This window comes from Haliotis rubra, unplaced genomic scaffold (assembly GCF_003918875.1).
Source record: "Haliotis rubra isolate DU_JTF1 unplaced genomic scaffold, ASM391887v1 Scf485, whole genome shotgun sequence".
NCBI classification, from domain to species: domain Eukaryota; kingdom Metazoa; phylum Mollusca; class Gastropoda; order Lepetellida; family Haliotidae; genus Haliotis; species Haliotis rubra.
In genome coordinates, this window is record NW_025767174.1 from 464,040 (window position 1) to 487,487 (window position 23,448).

The following is a 23,448-nucleotide window of genomic DNA, read 5'->3' on the forward strand; positions in this document are numbered from 1 at the left end:
TGCAAGTCACATTGTCTGCAAACAGAACAAGTCGATAATACCAGTTCCATCTTGTTTGAAAGAAAGACATTGATACAATATAATCCTGTGTTGTTAAGCAATTTGTTTTAGTTAGACAAAATGCATCTCCTTGAAAAGGAACACACTGGAGGTTACTGAAATGATGATATACACAGTCGTACACATCTCAGGCTTTCTAGCAATATGCTAGATCTAAACACATTTCTTCGTGATTTCTTGTTTCATAATCCAGAGATACTTTTCCTTCCAAAAACAGGTTTGACCTACACACTATCCAATGTTATATTCCAATGTTCAATTCCTGGCACAAGGTTATTATTCCTTGATTTCATGAAACTGAAAATCTAAGACATGTCTTCTGAAGTGTACAGTGAAGATTCTCTTCCCAATGACACCAGTACATCCCATCTTGTTGAAGTCTTTATGTTTGTGGGAACAGCCTGTCAAAATATCCCATAATGAACTACTTCAAAATCTCATTTAAAATGTTCTGTTTCAAACAGAGCAATTTAAAACATTCTGACATATTAGCTCGTAATGGCTGTTCATAGACTTTATGGAAGCTCCTTGTTGTTAAACACCTTAACTGCATTAGAACATTCCAACATCGGGACAAGAGTTCCTTAAATTTTGCCAACAACTGTTTTCAGCACACTGAGAATCATCATTTGAAGCAAAGAGAACATAACAACTATCTCCTGTGTCTATAACACAACATCCAGAAGTCCTAAAAAAGATCAAAATGTCTTTACTTGTTGCTTTTGACATAACCCAGGGCCTCATGTATGAGATAGAAATAGAACATCCTTTCTTGTTAAACAGAATAACTGAAGCATGTCACTTTTATAAAGTATCAGTTCTCCCTTGTCAGTGAAGATCCATGATGTAAGTCTTCCAGCATTAAAATGTCCATGGTAATACTGCTCAAAGTGTTCATCCAGCTGTTACTGTTGCATAACCAATGATCAGGATGATACGACAATAACATCCCAGCAAGGTGATAACAAGGTGCACTGCTCCGTTTGACCAGGTACCATTCCACTACAGGACATCCCAAGACTCTCCACAAAAAGGCATTCCTAATCCCAACTCATTAGCTGAAGGTTTATTTGTTCCTCGTAACACTTAATGACACTTGTGAAAAGCAGTCTTTAGGAGATTAGCATAATCAATATTATGAGACCAAGCTTGACAGAGGACGTCTTTGACTCCGCAATTCCTGTATCAATAACAACTTGCTCCGACTGAATAATTCCTAAATGACGACAGAAATAGTTCTTCATATGATTTATTAACTATGTGCCAACCCTTCATGATAAGTCGGTAAAATTATTGTGTTTATCTGGCTTGTAACCATTGGAAACGATTCGGAATCCATCATTATCGCTAATTAGTTCTGTAATTTCTGACGTGACAAATTTTCTTCTATTTCTGACAACTGATCCATTCAAATCTACTTGTGCCTTGACAATCAAATAACACAGAATCAATTAATAACGAGTCAGACCATCCATTACATGTAATTATTTTTCGGGATCTTAAATCATATTTATTCTTTGAATGTCTTCAAAACATAAAAACACTCAAAGAGCGGAATATTGATTGAAACATTTGTTTTCCTTCAGACCACATCAAAGCTTGTAATAGCCAATGTTGTGTAGGGATGATTAGACACAAATAATTTCCATGGATACCTGTAGTTAATTTCTGTTAATATAAAAAGAAAATCTTGCATATGTACACTGAAAAAAAGAACACAGTTAAAAACACGTAACCATGTGAGAAAATATGTGAGACAGTTGCGGGAGACCTATAAGGTATCTCAGCCTATATTATTTGCGTTTTCCTTCAAAACTGAATAATCAAACTATATGAAATAATGCAACTTAAGTTAATCATATCCAACATTGAGCGCTTGCTTCTAATGAATTATCTGTAAATAAATTCACGGAAACTCCTATAGACATGCTTATATACAGTGATTGGGAAAGTCATACGCCAGGTATAATTCATGCATGTTTTTGTTTTTTTTAAATTTACAAAAAAAATATTACATACACCAAGAGAGAAACATTCTTTCCCAATCACTGTGAATACATTTCCATACTTAATTGCAATTAAAACAAGTAACAATCATATTCCAACAAAATATACTCACAATCATGTCCACAATATATACAACAATATCAAATTTACTTACAACAAATGAAAATTTATACATTTAAGATAGAGTTCTTTAAATGCAAGAACAAGAATATTAAAGAAAATAGTAAATTGATCATTCACTTGAAAGAAGAAAATGTCAGTCGCTAATGGTATAATTTGTGCATTTGTCACTTCTAGAAAAGGTATAGGATACAAAAAGCTGCAAAAGGAATGGGTAGAAATGCAGGGCTGAAATAGCGCAAGATGGAAGTCGGACCAATGCGGGACCATGGTTATACCACAGCTATAACAAATTCTCAAGGACCAATCAGGTACCAAAGCCATTAGTAACCTAGCGGGGAGCTGTTTATGAAATATTAGTGAAATCAATGAATATTTCAAACAGGAATATGCAAAACAATTAGGAAGATTTCTAATAAATAACTTCTATGCTATAGTGCACACCATGCAGAAGTCAGCCTCACTTTCATGCACAGACATCTCTTGCGCTCAATATGAAGGAACGTGATAAAAGCCCAATATATTAGTTTGTTAAACGAGAGGACATGCTCCATGCTATTATCAAAGCTTCAAGGGAGAGTATAGGGGCAAAACGCACACGCTTTGGCTGTCGTGAGTAAAGTTATTGCCGAAAATACGGCTTGCGACTTAGCCGAACCTCTTACTCACATGAATCAAATGTATGCGCCCGCGGTCGGCCATTTGGTAATAAGAGACACGCTGCAAAACAAAACAAACCAGATGCTCTTACGCTAATGTTTACACCACTGCTCACCTCGTACACAATTAGCTCAGCCCTCAGTTCGTTGAATCAAATGTCATAATTAAAAGAATCATCAATCAAAAGTTTACCATGGATTAATTAAATGAGAACAGTTTCTGTAGCAATTACAATCTTTGATAAAGGTCATGATGTGCTCAAATGTATCACCCAGGCAACACATTGTATTCGATGTAATAATAACTATGGGTGCTTAGAAACTTGACAAATGGGGAGCTTATTAAAACCACATGTAATAAAGTAACGACCATGAACAAACTTAGGTCAAATGTCGAAACGGAAATTTATGTAAGGATATGTTTTGGTTTTGTTCGTTTGTTGTTTAACCCCACACTCAGCAATATTCCAGTTATATAGAGGCTGTCTCTAATTAAACATGTGTAGACCAGACAATCCAGTGATCAACAGCATGACATCGATCTACACGATTGGGATGCGATGACATGTGACAACTAAGTCAGGAAGCCTGACCACCCGATCCCATGTAATATAGGTAACTGTACAGGGCGAATGAAAACATTAATATTTATTTACTCTGTGTACATTTTAAATGATGTCATCAATGTTGTTGTGTGTGAATTGTTGCATAATAACTCACGCTGGCATGTTCTACCTCTTCCATGCACTACCTGCGATTCAGTATACAATCCTCCTTGTCATCACATTGGTGATTGTTTAGTGAAAACGCAAATTTAATTAACCTCTGAATGAACTACCAGAACACAAAATAAAGTATATTTAATCACATGTTGACTAATATAACTGCATTAATGAATGACTCATAAATACTATAATACAGAGATATACATTTACAATTTGGTAAAACAAAAATACTTTTATTATGGAATAACAACGCATACCAAAAACAGATTTGTTAACAGGCTATTTCAAATATTGACATGCCAATGAAGTTATGTTTTTGCTTTGGAAAGAGTGTAAAAACTCAACGTTTGCATATTTGATATGCATTCCCAAAGCTGTACTTCAGTAAAAAGTATATGCTAGAAATTAAGGACTGTCAAAGACTTTCAGGCTTTGTAACTGTGCGAGTATAAAGATTTCTTTCAGACTGATGTAAACATTGGAACGGTACACTTAAGCAGAGCTGTTACAATTCGAAATATGGCAGGTAGATTTTAGCAAGCATTTATTAATATCTTATACACATGAAGTCTCATTCTATAGCGAAAGAAGAATAAAAATACATTTTACAACACTAAATTAACTTTGTTAATTAAGATGTAGTTTTGCCCTGACCAGTCTCAACTACTGTTATGTTGACAGAAGTTTAAGCCCTTTATTATTGTTTGAAAATCTTTGTTTCAAAAGACAAACAAGGATTTAATAATATTCTGCTGAAATGATATAGTCAGATTCGGGCCTTTGCAATCATAAATTTTAAGTCCCTCAGTTGGAACTACATAATAATTACATGATGTCATGGATGTGTAGCCACAAATGCTCAAGTCAGTTAAACTATTTGTTCTTCAGTGACAAGTCAGATAAGCTAACAGGGACCAATGACCTTTAAACAATGGGCAAACTGAATATGTAGTGATCCTGTCCTTGCAGAGAAAGGACATAACTCACCAAGCCATCACTGAAGATTTGAGTTTAACACTAAGGATACCAGCATAAAGAAATGCACAGCGGAGTGTGGCAGGAGGATGCTCTTCCTGGAAGGCCTGTCACATCAGCAACATCAGAAACGACACAGAGAATCCACAATATGGCGATCATCGACTGGCAAGTGCACTTCTCAGGAGAGCATACATTCCATTATTGTAGGAACTTTGGCACTGAAGAAAGTACCAGCTCCTTGGGTTGAACCAAACACATCCTGAACCAAACACATCAGACACAATGTCTCATGATAATCAATCTGTTTGAAGCTGATCCATGAAGGTTCTTGCAACAATTTGTATCTATGGACAGAACCTGTGCTCATTATTTCCAAAAACAACTGGCAAAGTACTTGATATTCTTCATGTTTGTTTATTTTCCAAAGGTCACTACTATTTGACAGACTTGTCACAGAAAAACTATCTGCTCAAGTATTTCTGGATATACTGCTAAGACTTTATATTACGTCCACAATATTTCACAATAACACAATTCTCACAGCGAGGCTCAGAACATATCAGTCCACCCTCATACCCCACCATCCACTAAAATCTCTTCAGTCATACACTTGCATAACAACAGTTTCAGTAGGTATCAATATATGCACCATTGTCGACTGAGCTAATATCAATTTTACTTGACTAGGGCTTTGCACTTGCGGCTAAAGTAAGACACAAAATTTCATTTATTGTTCCTCTTTGGTAAACTGCCCAAGGAAAACTTTAACAAGGGTTACATCAAAGCAGAACTTTAGAATGTCAAGAGCTAGAAATTTAATCAACAACTCATCACAGTCCTGGAATAAATATATATTATAAAAAAAAGACATTGAAAAGAATTGTGCTTTTCTCAAATCCTGCCTCAGTTTTCTCTTTAGCTACAGCTTGTTCAGATTTTCTCAGTCTTGAAGCACGACATTAGCCCAAGGCACAGATACACAGAAGCCATCATTGTACTGTAAACAACAGACCTGTGTTTGTAAAGAAGCCATTCTAGGTTAGCAAAAACATAATAGCATCTCTTGAATTCTCAGTCTGAAGACAAATTGTCACGTATGAACTCCTTATATACGTTCAGCACTTGCCAAAAGTCACAATTACACACATGTGATGTGGAGTTCATGTGCAAATGGGGAAATTGTCAGTGAACGAGTGGGGTTCCATGCCACTTCTAGCAATATTCCAGCAACTCTATGGCAGTGGACACCAGAAATGGGCTTCACATATTGTACCCATGTTGAGAATCGACCCCAGGTCTTTAGCAAACATGTAACCACTCAGCTACCTCACCTCCACCTTAACACTGGGTATGTTTTTCATATACTAAATATGTGGTTTTGAAAGTAAGAATTAGATATATGGGTGATAAGTTTGAGCACATCATGGATAAATAATATTTTGGTTGTTATTGTTATGTAGAGGGCTAAGCACATCTACAAATAATAACACAGAATAGCCACAGCCACAATAGGATGATCTACATGCATGTTTGCCTTGGCCACAGTAGCTGCAGAGGGCCTTAGTGCCTGATTAATTCACTACTCTAGAACACGGCCAATCTCAATAAGAAACACCCTTTATTCCAATATGATACCTCTCTGAGTGAAGATCTGAGAACACCTTCACAGAAAATCATATCATATGAACCTTGAATGCCCAATCCAAATAAACCATACATGGGTTCTGAAGTGAATCAGATGTTAGATTCCTAGAATAATTTGGTTTCATTTCTTACTAATTTTACTTTCTATATTTAAATTTAACAAAGAAACACAATGCAGAAATATTCCATTTAAACTGCATTTTAAGCACAGATGCCTTAATGCTCACAACTGACATATGTAAAATGTATACAATCTATGCATAGAATATCCACTTTGATATAATGTTGAAGCCTTTATGATTTAGATTTGAAACTTGCTGATAACTCCATTTTCTGATTCAGAAGGTGGCCATGTGGGCTGAATTTGTGGCTCTTATATACCAAGAACTTAGAAGCCTTGACACTGATTGGTCGACCCAAAGTTCAAATGGTGTGACCTTATATGACGATGCCCTATGACCTTCACAGAGGGTATCATATCAAAGTAAAAAATCGGAAATTATTGAGATTGGAACATAGGATGCAGGGCTGAAGACCACAACAGTTCATCTCTCTAAACCAGGGATAGACACTGCACCTAGTCCTTTAGTCTGAGACTAGTAACAACCCAGATAGACTGGTCGTTTGTACCTTTAAATCAACCAATTGTACAAAGACCAGGCTAGCTATTCTCGAAACGTTCGTAGCCCTATGAACTTCTTAAGCCCATTCTTAACACATTGGCTACGATCAAAGTTAAGAATTCTTAGGGCTACGAACGTTTCGAGAATAAGGGCCCAGTAGTCTGAAATGAGCTGTGGACTAGTTTTATATGAGCTAAGGTGTCTACCCCTGCTAAACACAGCAAATAGGTCCATCACAAGCACAGTGGGGAAGATCAACACTAGGACATATCATCCACAAATTAAATAACTGTCACATTACAAAATACTTCATATTTTCCATATTATAATATAAGCATGTCTTGTTAATTTCCTTTGTGTGTCTAGCCCCATAAAAGGATTAAGACTTGAGGAATTATCCCATCATAATTCATCACAAACGAAAATTATTTTTCATATTATAATATAAGCATGTCTTGTTAATTTCCTTTGTGTGTCTAGCCCCATAAAAGGATTAAGACTTGAGGAATTATCCCATCATAATTCATCACAAACGAAAATTATTTTCAACACTAAGTGTATTTATTGCATCAGTGAGTGAGTGAGTGAGTGAGTGAATGTTGTTTAACACAACAGCAGCAATGTTTCAGCTATACTACAGCCTAATGCAAAATGTCATGTTTGGACCAGACAAACCAGTGACTAGTATCATTAGCACTATTAACACTACCAAGACATGACCAACCAATCCAAATGACACCTGCAACAGGATATATGGAGGACCTACTGTAACAAAGTGCCCATAGGCCTCTCACTGCTTCAATATCAGTATACTAAAATCAGTTTAATAATAATAATAATAATAATAATAATAATGACATTTGTAATGTGCTGAAATCTGCACCACAGATTCTTATTACCCTGGATAACCCAAGATGCCTGTGAGGCGCTAGAAGGATAATAGTCACATGACTTATCCCACAGGGTACCCATTTTCTGCTGGGTGAACAGAGGCAATTTTGAACAAACTCACTTGCCTAAGGTGAGACCACATGTATTACATGCTTCACTGTTGGGCAGGATAGAAGTCCTAGAAACTCTCAGGAGTCAATTTGTGTAATATCAAACAGTTCATACATCACTGGCCAATTTTAACCATTACCATAAGCATCCTAAACACACAGTCCGACTTTAACATTCTCAGGATTTAACTATGATTTAACTATGACTCCAACTTCAGTGGCCTGGCAGGCGAGTTTTGAAAAATAAATACTGGGATTTTCAAAAGTTCATTTATGGCAAATTCAATGTTCAATACAATATGTTAGAACAAAGCATTAAAGTCTTTTCCTAGATATGATATATATACTTGTTACGTTATCCGCAGCACAAGAAGCTACAAGGCCATTACATTAGTTACAACTAGATATAAGAGAATTGGGATTGATATTACTTGTTTTCGTAATAATCTGAATTGTGGGGTCAAAGATCCATAAAATAATGAAAGAGTAAACAAATAAATCATCTGGCCTTTTGGTTAATCATCAACTGCCAGATATACATATATCATGAAACACAGTTAGTTTTTAGAGACTCGACTCAATTTGCTGAGAGTTAATGGGTAATCTCTGCTCTGCAGTCCTTACAAAACAACGGCTCATTTTTAGTGAAGCTATGAGAAAAGTGTGAGGCATAAGCTATCTCTGATCAGGGCCATGCTCAACAAAATAATCTTGGTGCCACAAGTCCCAAAGCTTAACATAAGGTAGTAGGCACTTAGCTGCTTGCTGTAAAATAATCTGTACTGTACACAAGAATATCTGATCATAGTAGGGGGTGTTTATAAAGATTCCTGACACGCTAGCCGAGAGGCTGGTCAGGGGCACTTAAAGGAGAAAGGCACTAAACATGGAAGACATGGTGCTTAAAGGTGAGGTGGGGTGAAATTGGGTTTAACGTCGGGCTTGAGAATATTTCGCTCATATGACGACATGCATGCGTGTGTGTATGTGTATGTGTGGCTGCTTGTACTAGCCCTGACTGAAGCTGGTTTTATAGTGCTAGCTCACTGAGATACCATGCCGCAGTAAAGCATGAATACCCCACTCAGACACATTATACTGACTCCGAGCCGACCAGTCCTTGTTGTACCCATTAATGTCGAGCACCAGGCAGGCACCAACAAGTACCATACTTTAACGTCTTTTGGTATGGCACGGTCGGGGATTGAACCCGCGACCTTCCGCTCTCCGGGCGGATGCTCTAACCGCTACACCACGGAGGCGGTCTATGGTACTGAAAAGCAGGACACATTTTAAAACTAAGACTGTCAAGTTTAGATTGGTTGGTTGTTGATACACCACACTCAAGAATATTTCAGCTATATGGCAGTGGCCTGTTAATAATCGAGTCTGGACCAGACAATCCAGTGATCAGCATCATGAGCATCTTTGGGATAAGATGACATGTGAAACAAGTCAGCGAGCCTGGCCACCTGATCAGTCACATTTAGAAACATCTTGTAATTTCAATGTCTTGTGGAGGGAAGTAACTCTATTTACGTGAACATCTCATGATCACCACCCAATACCTACCTAATCACCATGAAATATACCACTCCACTCTTTAGAGGGATAGTTTATCTTTCCAAGCTAGACAAACTGACTCCAAAAAGATGATTGAATGTTTTCACAAAAAAATATTAATGCAGGGAGATGAAAGTTGCACTCCGCAGTATTGTATGTTTGACACAACAATCTGCAGACATTTAGGTCTGGACCAGGCAAACCAATTTCCAAAGGCATAAGCAGTGAACCCTGCCAAGGAGGTGACACATTCAGCCTTGTCGCAGAGCCAAAAAGCTATGCCAATATACTTCTCTTCTAAAATTAAGCACTGAAACTTGTCTATACCACACTAATTTCTGTGTTTTCGTTAAAACAATGATCTGGCATGGTTATTGCTATCCAACGCAGCACACACTTTATCAGAGTGAGTGAGTTTTATGCAGCACTCAGCAATATTCCAGCTATATGACAGCGGTTTAAAAATAATCGAGTCTGGATCAGACAATCCAGTGATCAACAGCATCGATCTACGCAATCAGGATACGATGACATTAAGCCAGCAACCCTAACCTCCCGATCCCTTTCGACGCTTCTTACGACAAGCATGGGTTGCTGAAGACCAATTCTATACTTTATCAGAGAAGAGTGACACAGACTACTAACAATAATGCACAATGATGGAATGTCATAAGGGCAGACAACTGAAGTTACGAATATCCCCCAAAATGTATAAATTGCAACTATTTTTGCATGACATAAGATCAAGTGGTATCAATACCTATCACCACCACCTTTTTTCATAATCAGTGTTGATAAAACGTCATCTATTAGCGTATGGAGTGAGTGAGTGAGTTTAGTTTTATGCCGCAGTCAGCAATATTTTAGCTACATGGTGGCGGTCTGTAAATAATCGAGTCTGGACCAGACAATCCAGGGATCAACAGCATCGACCTGCGCAATTGGGAACCGATGACATGTGTCAACCAAGCCAGCAAGCCTGACCACCCGATCCCGTTAGTTGCCTCTTACGACAAGCATGGGTTACTGAAGGTTCATTCTAACCCGGACCTTCACGGGTCTGGGGTACTTAATACCAACACTGAAAACATATAATGACTGTTAATATCTCTTTGGCAGTTGTAATAAACATTTTCCCAGATATTTCATCTATAAGTGGCTTTGATGTGATATGACTTGGATGATGCGATGTATTTATCAACAGCTTTTACGAATGGATTATTTGGATTCAGGGCGACCTTGGATCAAAGAAATTAAAGCTACTTACACACAGCAGTCTGTGCCAGTTCTTGCACCATTTTAAACAACATACACAATCATGTTTCAGAACAATTAAATTGAATACCAAACTAACACCATCATATTTTCAACTGCCATGTACAAAGATTTGGAAAATAAATTCATACATAAAAATATTCAAAAACAAAATTCACTAACTCTTTTATTTTCAGCAGTATCCAATGCTACTTATTTCCATCACATATAATTAATATAGCTCATGTATAATTACTTGCCTCTACAAACATGTTGATGAGGTTGTCAACATGATGAACCTCACACATACAATTAACAGCTCACGTAATTAACCTGCCTCTGGAAACGCTTTGATCAGTAAAGGTAACTGAACCTTGCACATGCTAGCTATCAAGAAAATAATTGATGTTCATGCCACACATGCTTCCTAAATAAACTCTAAAGTGTACAGGCATGATTTGGGAGGGCTATGACTCGTCCCATATCGGTACTGTCCTCGTGACTCATTGGTTGTTGTGTTTAACGCCGCATTCAGCAATATTCCAGCCATATGGCGCTGGTCAGTAAATAATCAAGTCTGGCCAGACAATCCAGTGATCAACATCATGAACACCGATCTACTAAATTGGGATAAAATGATATGTCTCAAATAGGTCAGCTGATCTCATTAGTCCCCTCTTACAAGCATGGGTTGCTGAAGACCAATTCTAATCCAGACCTGCACCAGTAATTGTGTTAGGAACTTATGCAAGTATTGACCATCTTAACTAGCAACAATTTCTACATTGCTCTATAGTATTCTCTTCAACATTAGGGAGAAACATATGATTTTCACCCATTTTGTTATGAAATAATATAAATGAAGTCTAGTCTTCTTGGAAATTGGTATTGCAAGACAACACCACATCATTATTTCCAACAATGTAAGCCATATCTCAACAAAATTCAGAACGAAATGGGTTTGATTATTTTTTTTCAAGAACCATCCACTTCAAGAAAACATTCCTGTCCTGACTTAACCCAGAGAATGCTAATTGCACAGTTACTAAGGGACCGTTGATAATTCATGGCAAGGGGTTGGGGGGTGATGATGATTTTTATTCAGAAGCATGTACAATGTGAATGACCTCCCCTAAAATTTACGTACAAAGTAAGTGACCCCCTCCTTTGCATATCATGTACAAAATCAATGACCCCCCTCCCCATAATTTTTAAGCCTAATGTTGTAGTATTTTTATGTACAAAATTGCTGACCCCCCTTCCTCCCCAGAACAAAATGGGTGAACCCCCTTAAAATCATCATCACTCATCCCCCTAGCCATAAATTATGAACGGTCCCTAATGGCAATTGTCTACAAATACAACTGTAATCTATGACAAACAGATTAGTCTGAACATTCAGTCAATCACATATCTATATATATCAAATTGGAGCATAGTTTTCATAAATAAATGCTAATCTGTCATTGTATTTGTTCATGAAAATTTATCAGAAATCTTTACTCTAAAATTCCAACAAGGAAGCTTGTAACTCTTTTCTCTGACATTCTAACCTGCAAGATTACAAGAGTTGTCTCCCTTTAACCAAACCCTCACTGGCATCTCTGTTAATGCAGGACTACACATCCAACTTGCACACTACTCTACAAGTACTGTTAGAATACACATGACATATATCTGTTATGACAATGAAGAGGGTATTGATGACAAACACGGGACCAATAACTTATCACAAGCAGCATCCGACAATCCGGCTGTACCAGGGGCGGCCCTTACCTTCTAGACGAAGGTTGGCATAATATCTCACCCCATCGTAAAGAGAGGAATTCACTACAAACAGCATGGTAAACAAACATCAGCGCTCATGACGAAAACAACATGTACATAAATCATTATCCCTTCCCCTGAAGTCATATAAATTAAAGGTTATAAATGTTGAGTCTTAATTCCATGTAGATCATATAAATTCAAAACTGATCTCTAAACTTACAGGTAAAGTAGGCTAACAAAATAATCAAGGATTTTAACAAATGAGGAAGCGGCACAATGACCATCTGTGGTTGGCAATAGTCTCTAATGATGAAATGATCATCCATATCGAAAAGCTCCTGTTGATTCTACTGCCAGGGAGTGGTTCTACTCCTTAATAATGCAATTCCATATAACTTATATTAATTACTTGAAATTCTTCCTACAACAAACCCAGGAGTCATGCATCATGTTTCCAGACATTTATATCAAGCCAAATTCTGGTAGTAGTCCACTCGTTTAAAATAACTATTTATTCATCTTGTCTTGATTCTACAATTTCGACTTTAGAATTCCACATTATCCATGATAACCCATAGTTTGACAGCTCCAAACCCATGTTTATGCGTTTTTTTCAAATGGTTAACATCCTCACTGTGCGCTTCCCGCAGGCATTGATCTGACTGGCCGCAATGAAACTGAAATACTGTTTAAAATGGCCTCAAACCAATCCCACTTACTGTTTTGAAAACTAAAGCATCGTCATACCCTAAGCATAGTCGCCATCCTACCTATATCCTATTTTCACTTTCAGACGCAGCTAAAAAAACGCCATGCATTGCGGAATTGTAAATATGTCCAACAACAATGCTTAATTTCTTTTGAATTTCCACAGATTCCTGAAAGAAGTTATAAGCGTGTTACAACATATGATTAATCAACAAAAACACATACTGCTTGAATGGTTAAGATTTGAGAAGACTTGGTATTATTAAACAGTAACACAGTGCTCTGTGCCAGAGTGTTTCCGCTGTGCAAGAAAAGTGTTATTAGAGCCATCAATCACTTAAACAATGCTATGCCATTGAAGGTGTCTCTAGTCAATGTTACACAAATGTTCACTGTTTGTCTGGAGAGCAAAATCAGAAACAAAAGTCTATAACAAAAATAGGAATAACAAATCTTGTTTTCATGTCTGAAGTGTTTACCAGCAATTCCGATACTGAGTCTTTCAAATGTAATGGCAGCAAACATGGGTCCACATGCACAAAGTGAGCTCAGCATTACACTGACTGACTGACTGAGTTTGGTTTTACACCGCTTTTAGCAATATTCCAGCAACATCATGGCGGGAGACACCAGAAATGGGCTTCACACATTGTACCCATGTGGGGAATTGAACCCTTGTCTTCGGCTAACGCTTTAACCGCTAGGCTACCCCACTGCCCCCTCAGCATTACAACGATACTCTGATACTTTATGACTGACTTACAATCATTACACTGCTAAGATTGTTTCGCGCATGTGGGCCCTTGTTGGTTTCTTAAAGGTTTGGATTTCTTTTACCTCTCTTATTTTGCTATTCTCACATCCTCAAACAAACTGCTTTCCGTGAAAATTGGTCTTCTTAAAAACAGTCATCCATCATCAGACAGATCCAAGACCACAAGATGGCTGCCTGTAGTCAACACCTAAAATGGCATAACTTGTACTCATCTCAGAAAAGATTTATGGGAAATGGAAATTTAAAACTTGAACAAAACTCACCAGAATCTAAACTTTTTTTTTGTCCCGTAAATACTCGTCCCCTTCATCTCCCTCGTCCCTGACTTGGCTTGACAGACTTGTCCTGTCTTCCCGATATTCGTCCGTTTCATGCTCGGCCAGCACTGACAGCCGATCAGGAGTCGTGGCATGATGGACGTCTGTGTCTGAACAGCCAAGTTGGTTAAGCGGAACAGCCTCCTCTGGAATTGGGGGGTTTTCCGGGTCCGGAATGCGATCGAGTGCTTTTGCTTTTGAGCGAATATCTCTCCGTATCGACGGCAGCCGCAATCGTAGGCTCCGGTGTCGATCCGACTTACGCCCTGGGGACACAACTGAGAGAGATCGGTTCACATGCACCATATTCTGGTGACTGTCATTTATGTAATCCATTTACGAAATAATATCTATGGATATCTCCAAGATTCACCTCACAAGTGATTTCCATAGTGAGTGAGTTTGGTTTAAAATGGCACCAAGGAGAATGCAAAAAAATTACTACAACTTGTAAACATATACTGGTTGCTATCCAACCAATGGCAATAACTGAGATATATCTAAGATACCATATTTCCTCCATTAGATGCCAATACATGCCAGTCTATGACTGATGCCAGGACATAAGTTATGCTCTGTTCTGGAAAAGACGCTGTTAGATGAGTTCATCATTTGATGAAATTAATGATCCCTATCACTTACTCTAGGTAATGATGACTCCCTTCACTTAAATGACCATTTCCAACAAAAGTACCCTTCTTGTAACTGGAGAGTATAGGATTCAGGGTGTGATTTTACAATAGCCAGCATTAACAGGGGTGGAAATAACCCATTGCCCGACGTCCAGTGTTTCTTTCTGTCGGGCAAGCAAATTTGTATATCACACTCTACCGGTGTCCAGTTGACTTTCCAATGTTAATTATGTTGTTTTTTTAAATAATCAACAAGAAAACGGCCGGTATAGTGGACAAATTATCAGGGCAAGTGATTTTACATGTGCCACTGTACCGGAGTACACTAGCAATTTTAAAGTTATTTCCACCCCTAAACAGCCAGCATTAAACAGAATAAAGACAGAGCCCTAATCCACAAAGTGTTCGTAGTGTACGACCTATCATAACTCAATACTTTACCATGGGCTTACGAATGGCGTAATGCTATAAATGCTTTGTGGATAGGGTCCAGGGGCTCCTTTCACGAAGCAACCGTTACTAAGGTTAACCTGAACTTCCATTCTTTAAAGTTGCACTAAGGTTACCTTAGTGACTTACGATCACCCTAGTGCTTTGTGAAAGGAGGCCCAGGTCTCTAATATATAAGATACCTCAACAACTTGCACCTAACAGAGGAAATACAGTAATCCTAACCGAGTATTCTGAAAACTAAGGGACACCACTCTGAGTATACTATCTAAGGTTGCTGTCATCACGTAAGTTGTATTCTAGTCGTGCACTGTAACTGTGTCTTGTCACATCCATAAAGGGGAGAATAAACATCACAGTAGCCTGAGGCTTGAAAATATCAGTTTGGCAAAAAACACCAAAATATTATTGGGGATGTAACAGGCAACAGTACCAACATGGTGGAAAGGGAGGGGGGAGTGGGAGGAGGGGGAGAGAGGGGGGAGAAAGGAGAGACAGTTTCCATGATTGATTTAGTCTATCATTGCAGCAGAGATCCATAATCAGTTCTCAAGGGAAACTTTGTTTTTTATCAAATATTCATTTCTTCATTTATCATAAATTGATACATACATGCTTACACAAAACCACTCATTAGTACTTGCAACTTTCATTTCTGTTGCTAGTACCTACCGACTTATATTCAGTGAAATTGGAGCCATTACCACAGGTTGTGCCGAACAATGTCTCTTTATATTTTATAGAAAACAAAACAAGACAAGAATCAGGAAAATATCATACATTTTTTTCCCACCAAAAATTCCAAGCACGACTAATATATAGAAATCTTTAATAAAATGGCAGTTGTCAAGTATGTCATTTTATGGATAACACACTACGTTTGACATCGGAAATCTTAAAACTATCATTTTTGACGTGGGAAAGAAATGTGATTGGCATGCGAGACAACAGGACACGCCAATGCCCAAGAAACATTTAATTAAGTGATATGTGGTTGTTAGGCAAACATTTAAACTACCGGTACCTTTCATATAGGCAGTGTTTTCCTTAAACCCTGAAAAGCTGCCGGCCCTAAGGACCCAGAACCATAAAAGGTTGTGGGTCCTGACCAGAATGTGTAGGCCCTATATTTTGATATGGAAATAATGCTCTCAGTTATTGGGGATGAAAAGCTGTCGGCCATAAGGACCTGCAGAAAACAAGAGCTGTGGGTCCGAGTGGTTTTCAGTCGGCTTTGCTAATTTTGAACCCTGCATATAGGTCTCTGTCACATGCTTGATGGATGGTATCAGGTATTAGACTCAATAATTTGGGAAATTGTTACGATGGAAATCATCTAAATACAAGTATAAGGCTCAAAGCATATTCTTCCAAACATACAACAGAAACAAATCTGATAACTGATGACAAAACAAACCATATAGTTACAGGTGCCCTCAAACAGCACAGTTTCCACTCACTGTGGACTTTGTTAAGGATATTCTAACAAATTAAAAACCTGATTTTTTTTAAAACAAATTTATATTAATTAAACAGTAAAATCCCACTGCAGTGCTAGTAGTTTTCTAGATTTTGTGTCTGAACACAAAATATTTTAACAATCAAATACATCTGTTTACTAGAAAATAAACATGAAAAAAGAAACCATTTTCCAAAACAAACCAAGCAAACAGCACTCCTATTACAGACCTACTACATACCATCAAACAGTTTCAGCTCCCTGGGCCTTGCTGTTTCTGAGGAGAAGATTCATAACCTTGTTTAAATTTAGAAATGATTTGAAGATATTATGCTGAGATATATCATGCACAGAACTTTGTTTCCTCGACCTTGAGGCTTCTGGGTGAAGATTCATGCAACGGTTTGTAATTTACTGTGATGAACTCAGTGCCAGACATGCTTTTGGAGTTCCAGCATCATAAATTCAGTTGGTTTAAAGAGAAAAGGGATGCTAACCATCTTAAGTACAATATGCTAGCCAAACGCTAACTTGGACCATTAATCCTGGTAAAGTAAACATTAAAATCATGATAAACTTCCATGCATAATTTCCTGTGTGAGTGAGTGAGTTGGGATTAATGCCACTTTGAACTGTATTTCAGTTTTTAAATGACATGTCTGCGTGTGAAACAGAATGCTTCAAGCCTGGAAGCACAATCAAGGAAAACCCTAATTTGAGCTCCCAATCATAGCATTCTGGTGTGTCCAAGGTACGCAACTCTGCACAGAGAAGTTTGGCATGTTGGATTACGGGCTACCTTTATTTCCTTGAAAATATACAAACTAGGAATAACAATGACAATATATAATCCATCTGTTAGCAGATAACTAACAATAACGTGATTAATGAAGTCCAAACTATGATCACATGATAAAAATACATGCTTCCATACATAATTTCCTGTGTGAGTGAGTGAGTTGGGTTTGATGCCACTTTGAACTGTACTAACAATTAATTATCCATCTGTTAGCAGATAACTAATAATAACATGATTAATGATGAAGTCCAAAGTATTTTCAAAGAGGCAACTATAACATATCAAACACATGGTTCTGTAGCTCACCTTTGCAACAATCGAACTTTTAAGTTTAAAACATTTTGGCACAAACACAAAACAACAACAGGCAGTTTTACTGTAAGACTATGTTTAGCATAAAAATATATACACTTTGTGTATATTATTTTACATTTCAATAGATATTGTGTCAGATGCTAAGGTTATAGTGCTGTCAAACCTAGAAATATGATCAGTGGAAACCAGGAATTAAAATCAACTTCTATCTAAGGAGTCATTTCAATTCTGAGAGTTAATAAAAGAGTTATCTGTGCTCACTGTGCGAAATAGTTTCCAAATTTTGCTACCCAGTTGGGCTAGCTACGCCTGAAAGTTCTAGTCCGAAAAATAATTCACTAGCCCAAAATTTGAATGGGTTTCATCATTAAGCTGCTAACATGATGATCATATGTATCAAGCCATAATCTTGCATGATTTAAAAGTGTATCATAACTTAACAAGTCGGAGAAAGTGATATATTTACAAAATGACCAAATGAAAATTCACTAGCCAGTAGGGCCAGTGGCTGTGGAGATGTACTGGCCTGACTGGATTTTTACTAGCCATGGGGTAGGGGGCCAGTGGCTATTTCACACACCGTCTGTGCTGCTTTGAATGTTATTTCAGTTTTATCACAGCTTGTCAGTGAGTGAGTGAGTTGGGTTTGCTGCTATTTTAACAGTATTCCAAATATATCATGGTGCACAGATTGTTACTAGAAACTCCACATTCATGCAGATCTAAAAACCTTTGCTACTGTGGTGGCAAACCAGTGATCATAACTGATGTGAGTATCAGATTCGAACCATACATAAAGCATACCACAGACAACTGGGCCATTTGTGCACTTCGAGTTTTGAGATTACACTAGATAGTATTGCATGATTCAAAAGAGTTATTCATATCAAAGATTTTCTTTACCCAGGTATAAGTTTCATGCAAAACCATGGCATATTTTGCAATTTAATTCAGTGTCATTCTGAATAGTGTCTTAGTCCTTCAAAGCATGCAACCATTCTGTGCATATTAAAGATATCATGCAATGCAACAGAAATAACAGGAGTGTTATACCATAGGTGCAACAATGTTGCATATACTTAAAACAGGAAGTAAATACAGTGTATTTACAACTTTAAAGTAACAGATTCTTAGCTTCAAATACTAATTAAGGGCTTCTGATAAAAAAAATTATTGTATTTTTATTATATCAGCTTATAGATGAAATGTTTCCATGGTAATCTAATGCCATGAGTAGAGAGTGTTGTTATGGTAACCTGATTCTGTAGCTACTAGGCAACTGACATCAAATTCACCCATTTACTAAACTGTACCACAATGTTAGAGTCACATGTAAAATCTCTGCCTGTGTTCACCATTGTGTTCAAGTAGTTAGTATTTGAAACATTCATAAAATCCCCCTTACAGCCACTGCATGCTATATACTTGTGGCATAATTTCATTTGATAACTCTCATGATTATCATCGGAACTTTCAAATTTAAAACTTGCATTCACTAAAACAATAACAGAAATTATTTATCCTAATCACTAGATTTTCATTTTCAGCTTCCGATGTATACAACCCAAGCAGCTGTGATAGGCACTATTGAACTAACAGTCACACTACTATCTCTTCCAACCAGGTACCCATTTACGGCTGGGTGTAGAGGCATATTTCAAACAAAGCCATTACATGAGCGACATTTGCTTCGATGTGGTCAAGGGCAAAGGGGCAGACTAGAGGTTAAAGCCTTCACTTGTCATGCTGATGCCTCAGATTTGATTCCCAACATGGGTACAATGTGTGGTGTCCCCACCATCATATTGCTGGAATATTGCTAAAAGTGGTGTAAAACCTGACTAAATCACTCACTCAATGTGGTCCAACTTCCTGATACATGTAACATATGTTATATTTAGGATTAGACTTTCTTAGTAAAATACAAATTCTAGTACTTTTTGGGTTTAGTCCCATCCAGGATTCGAACCCACAACCTAATCGCCAAAGAGTCAGGCACCTAATCGCCAGCACACAAAGTCAGACACCAAACCCGCTCAGCCACATCTGACCACTTTCTAAATGTGTACCGGTAGTCATTCCTGATACAGACACAACTTCTCATTGCCATCAACATTGCATTATCTGAGTTGTGACTTTTCTTAGTACACAGGACATGCAACTGACACATAATTTGAGATGTGGACAACTCAAAGACGTTTAACACCGGAATTGGGTTTCTTAAACTTGTCTTGAGTAGTATAAATATCCATCAACGTACAAACGGTGTAGATTAGCTTCTATGCATCCATTTAGATACAGCTTGTTTTTCTTGGTCTATTTCGAGATTTTCTGTGACTTCTCTTAGTTTAAGATGGTATAAGAGGCGAATCGCCCACGCAGGGCAAAGATGGTTATCACCTTAACACTGAGTTGTCTTATTTCACAAATTTACAGGATGCAAGGTGCCTGGTAGTCTAGTGGTTAATGTCGTAGCACATATCAAGTTTGATTCCAAATATGGATCAGTGCTAGAAACTGGAACTTATCCCATAGCACCAAAATAACCTCCTAAAGGTTAAAGTGTCACGACCACAAGTTGGATAACTAAAATTTGGAATGTGTTGGCTTTATCTTTGTTGTCTTATACCACACTCAGCTTTATTCCATCTGAATGGGGGTGGTGGGGTAGCCTAGAGGTAAAGCGTTCATTTGTCCACCGAAAAACCGAAGTTCGATTCCCCACATGGGTACAATGTGTGAAGCCCATTTCTGGTGTCCCCCACCGTGATATTGCTGAAATATTGGTAAAAGTGGCGTAAAACTAACCTCACTCACTCACTCCATCTGAATGACAGCAGCCTGTAAACTATCAAGTCTGAATCAGATAATCCAGTGATCCAGAGATGATGTTAGCACTGATGTCAGGGTGCACTGATATTAACTACCCAGGTTTTCAGCATGACAAGCAAACCCTTTAACCACAAGGCTACCCAACTGTTAACTGAAAAAATAAAATCTACATATTTGAGGTTGAGGAAAAAAGGATAAATTATTTATGGACAAGTTTGGTTGAGGAATTTCAGAGAAATGTGAGCATACCATTATTTTTGAAGTTTTTGAGTTCGGTTTTGGCTGCTGCCTCAGTGATGTCCTCATAATTAATGATGAACAGGATGATGTCCGCATGCTCGTTCTTGACAGGGGCCACCAGTGCACTGCATAAGAACTTCGAGCCTGAAAAATAACAGTCATACTTCAGTACCAGAAAACCATTCTTTAATAAAGGTGGTTGGTTGTAGTTTAACGCCGCACTCGGCAGTATTCCAGCTATATGGCGGCGGTCTGTAAATATTTGAGTCTGGACCAGACAATCCAGTGATCAACAGCATGAGCATTGATGTACGCAATTGGGATACAATGACATGTGTCTTCTGAGCAAAAGCTTCAGTAACTCTGTAAAAAAAGACCACTTTGTTAAATGTGTGACATTGAGTTGTTGAATATGTTATAGAAATATGATATTCATAGGTGATGCAAATAGGGTTAAAAGTCATGTTCAAGATTGCAGCACTTATAAAGAGCTACATATATGCAAATGTGTGTGTGTGTGTGTGTGTGTGTGCGTGTGTGCGTGTGCGCGCACGCTTTTGTTTGTACAATACATGGGTTCTGTCTGTACAAAGCCTATATTCTGTCTGCACAAGGACTCGATCTTGTTTGTATAAGGCCAACCTTCTGCCAGTACAAAATATTTGGTTCAGCCTGTTAACGGTAATAAACTTAGTCTCAACATATGCTGGAACAAATAGAAACTCTTGCAACAGATAGTAGAAAATCTGCAGGATCTTGTAACAGATGCCAATAACATGTAAAACGGGTAAAAATTATTTGAATCGATCACTGTTAAAATCAGTGATGACACCACCTGTTTGCAACAAACATATGCAAATTGTGCCCTAAGAATGTCAAAACATATCTATATTCAAGATATCTTCAATTCAATTCATCTTTAAAACAATTAAGATATCAGTAATTGCTCAATGCATAAGCTCTACTGGAGATATCTTTAATTCAATTTAAGATATCGGTAATTTCACCATATATTATCTCTATTTGAGATATCTTTAATTCAATTTAAGATATCGGTAATTTCACCATATATTATCTCTATTTGAGATATCTTTAATTCATTTCAAGATATCTCCAACTCAATTCAAGATATCAGCAATTCTTTTAAAGATATCAATATGCTTCATCATATCATGAATTTATTTTGCGATATCATGAATTTTATTGCAGATATCTATAATTATCTCTGAGATATATTTAATTCATTTCAACATATCTTCAGTTCAATTGTAGATATCTCTATTTTCATTTAAGATATCTTTAAAACAATTTAATATATCAGTATTTCTTAATAAATGTGAAAATGGCCTGCAATAGGCATGTTCCGCTAACTGGTGGCTCCTGCCACTGATAAAGTATACAGATGCTGAAACAACTGGGGGCAATATGAACATATACTAGAATAACTCGAGGACAGTGGTATATGGTTGAGGGAGATTCAGCTTGAGAGGAAAAGAAGTATCAAATTCACAGGAGTTGAAGTAGATAAGATAACAGTGGTAAAACCTCTACCAGCGATGCAAGCACGGCTAATGTCCTGTCAGAACAATCACACTCAGGTACCCATTCACACCGGCAAGGGTGAACTTGATAACACTGATACAGCACCAGTTACACATAGCGCAGATATTCAAAATATTCACCAGCAATGCTACTTGTTAACAACTATCTTACTGCCTTACTATACTTCCTGTATTATTTACTATGGAAAGAGCTGGGAAAAAATCCTCTAGCTTTCTATGAGGCCAATATCATGACATAAAATTCAATGTTTTTACCCTTTCTTTTCAGTGATGTCATAGTTATCAGCCAATTGGTCAGCTGGTGACAATGAAGTCAAACATGGTCTTATGCTGTAAAATTCCAGGTACGTGCAGTCTTAGAGATCAAAACCCAAGGCATGAAAGTGGGTATATACTAAACCAATGTTTTCTGCCAAACAAAAACTTGACAAGAACTTAAATAAGCAAGGTTACATTCTGTGAAACACATTCTTTCTAGGCCAAAACAAAATATGTGTGTATTCATCCCTAAGTCCATCCAAAAAATACCTCAGGTATAGTTCAGTTTGCTTTTTAAACACATATTTTCTTTTTAAAAGAAGATAACTATTTACATATTATATATATTATCACATGAAGGACATAAAAATCTGGACGACACCATGATTGGAAAAAATATATATGGTGAAACTTGAGAAAACGAGAAATGGAGAATCTCAACTAAGTGTCTTTCGAGATCAAACATATCAAGGCAAGCAAATATTTGAGGCTTGGTGATATAATTATTTATTATATTGGACCTCGGAAGAACCAAGGGTGAGACTATTTCTAATCCAAAATCATTCTGCCATCTTCTGTTTGTAAACATAAATAACCAGAGTGTAAATAGCACAGTTATTGATTCAGTGATAAATGCAGCACAATGCTGCATTGCAGACCATTGTGACATCATCAGTGGTAAGTTATATCATGTTTA

General features: G+C 37.4%; 1 protein-coding gene across 1 annotated transcript in view; it reads right to left on the reverse strand.

Annotated features, from left to right (window-relative positions):
* LOC124291191 (potassium voltage-gated channel subfamily H member 6-like) overlaps positions 1–23,448 on the reverse strand; it is a 231,237-nt gene that overhangs the window by 70,307 nt on the left and 137,482 nt on the right. Inside the window, 3 exon segments of the mRNA XM_046728125.1 lie at positions 14,163–14,482; positions 16,987–17,022; positions 20,941–21,075. Of these exon segments, the coding sequence (XP_046584081.1) occupies positions 14,163–14,482; positions 16,987–17,022; positions 20,941–21,075 (491 nt within the window).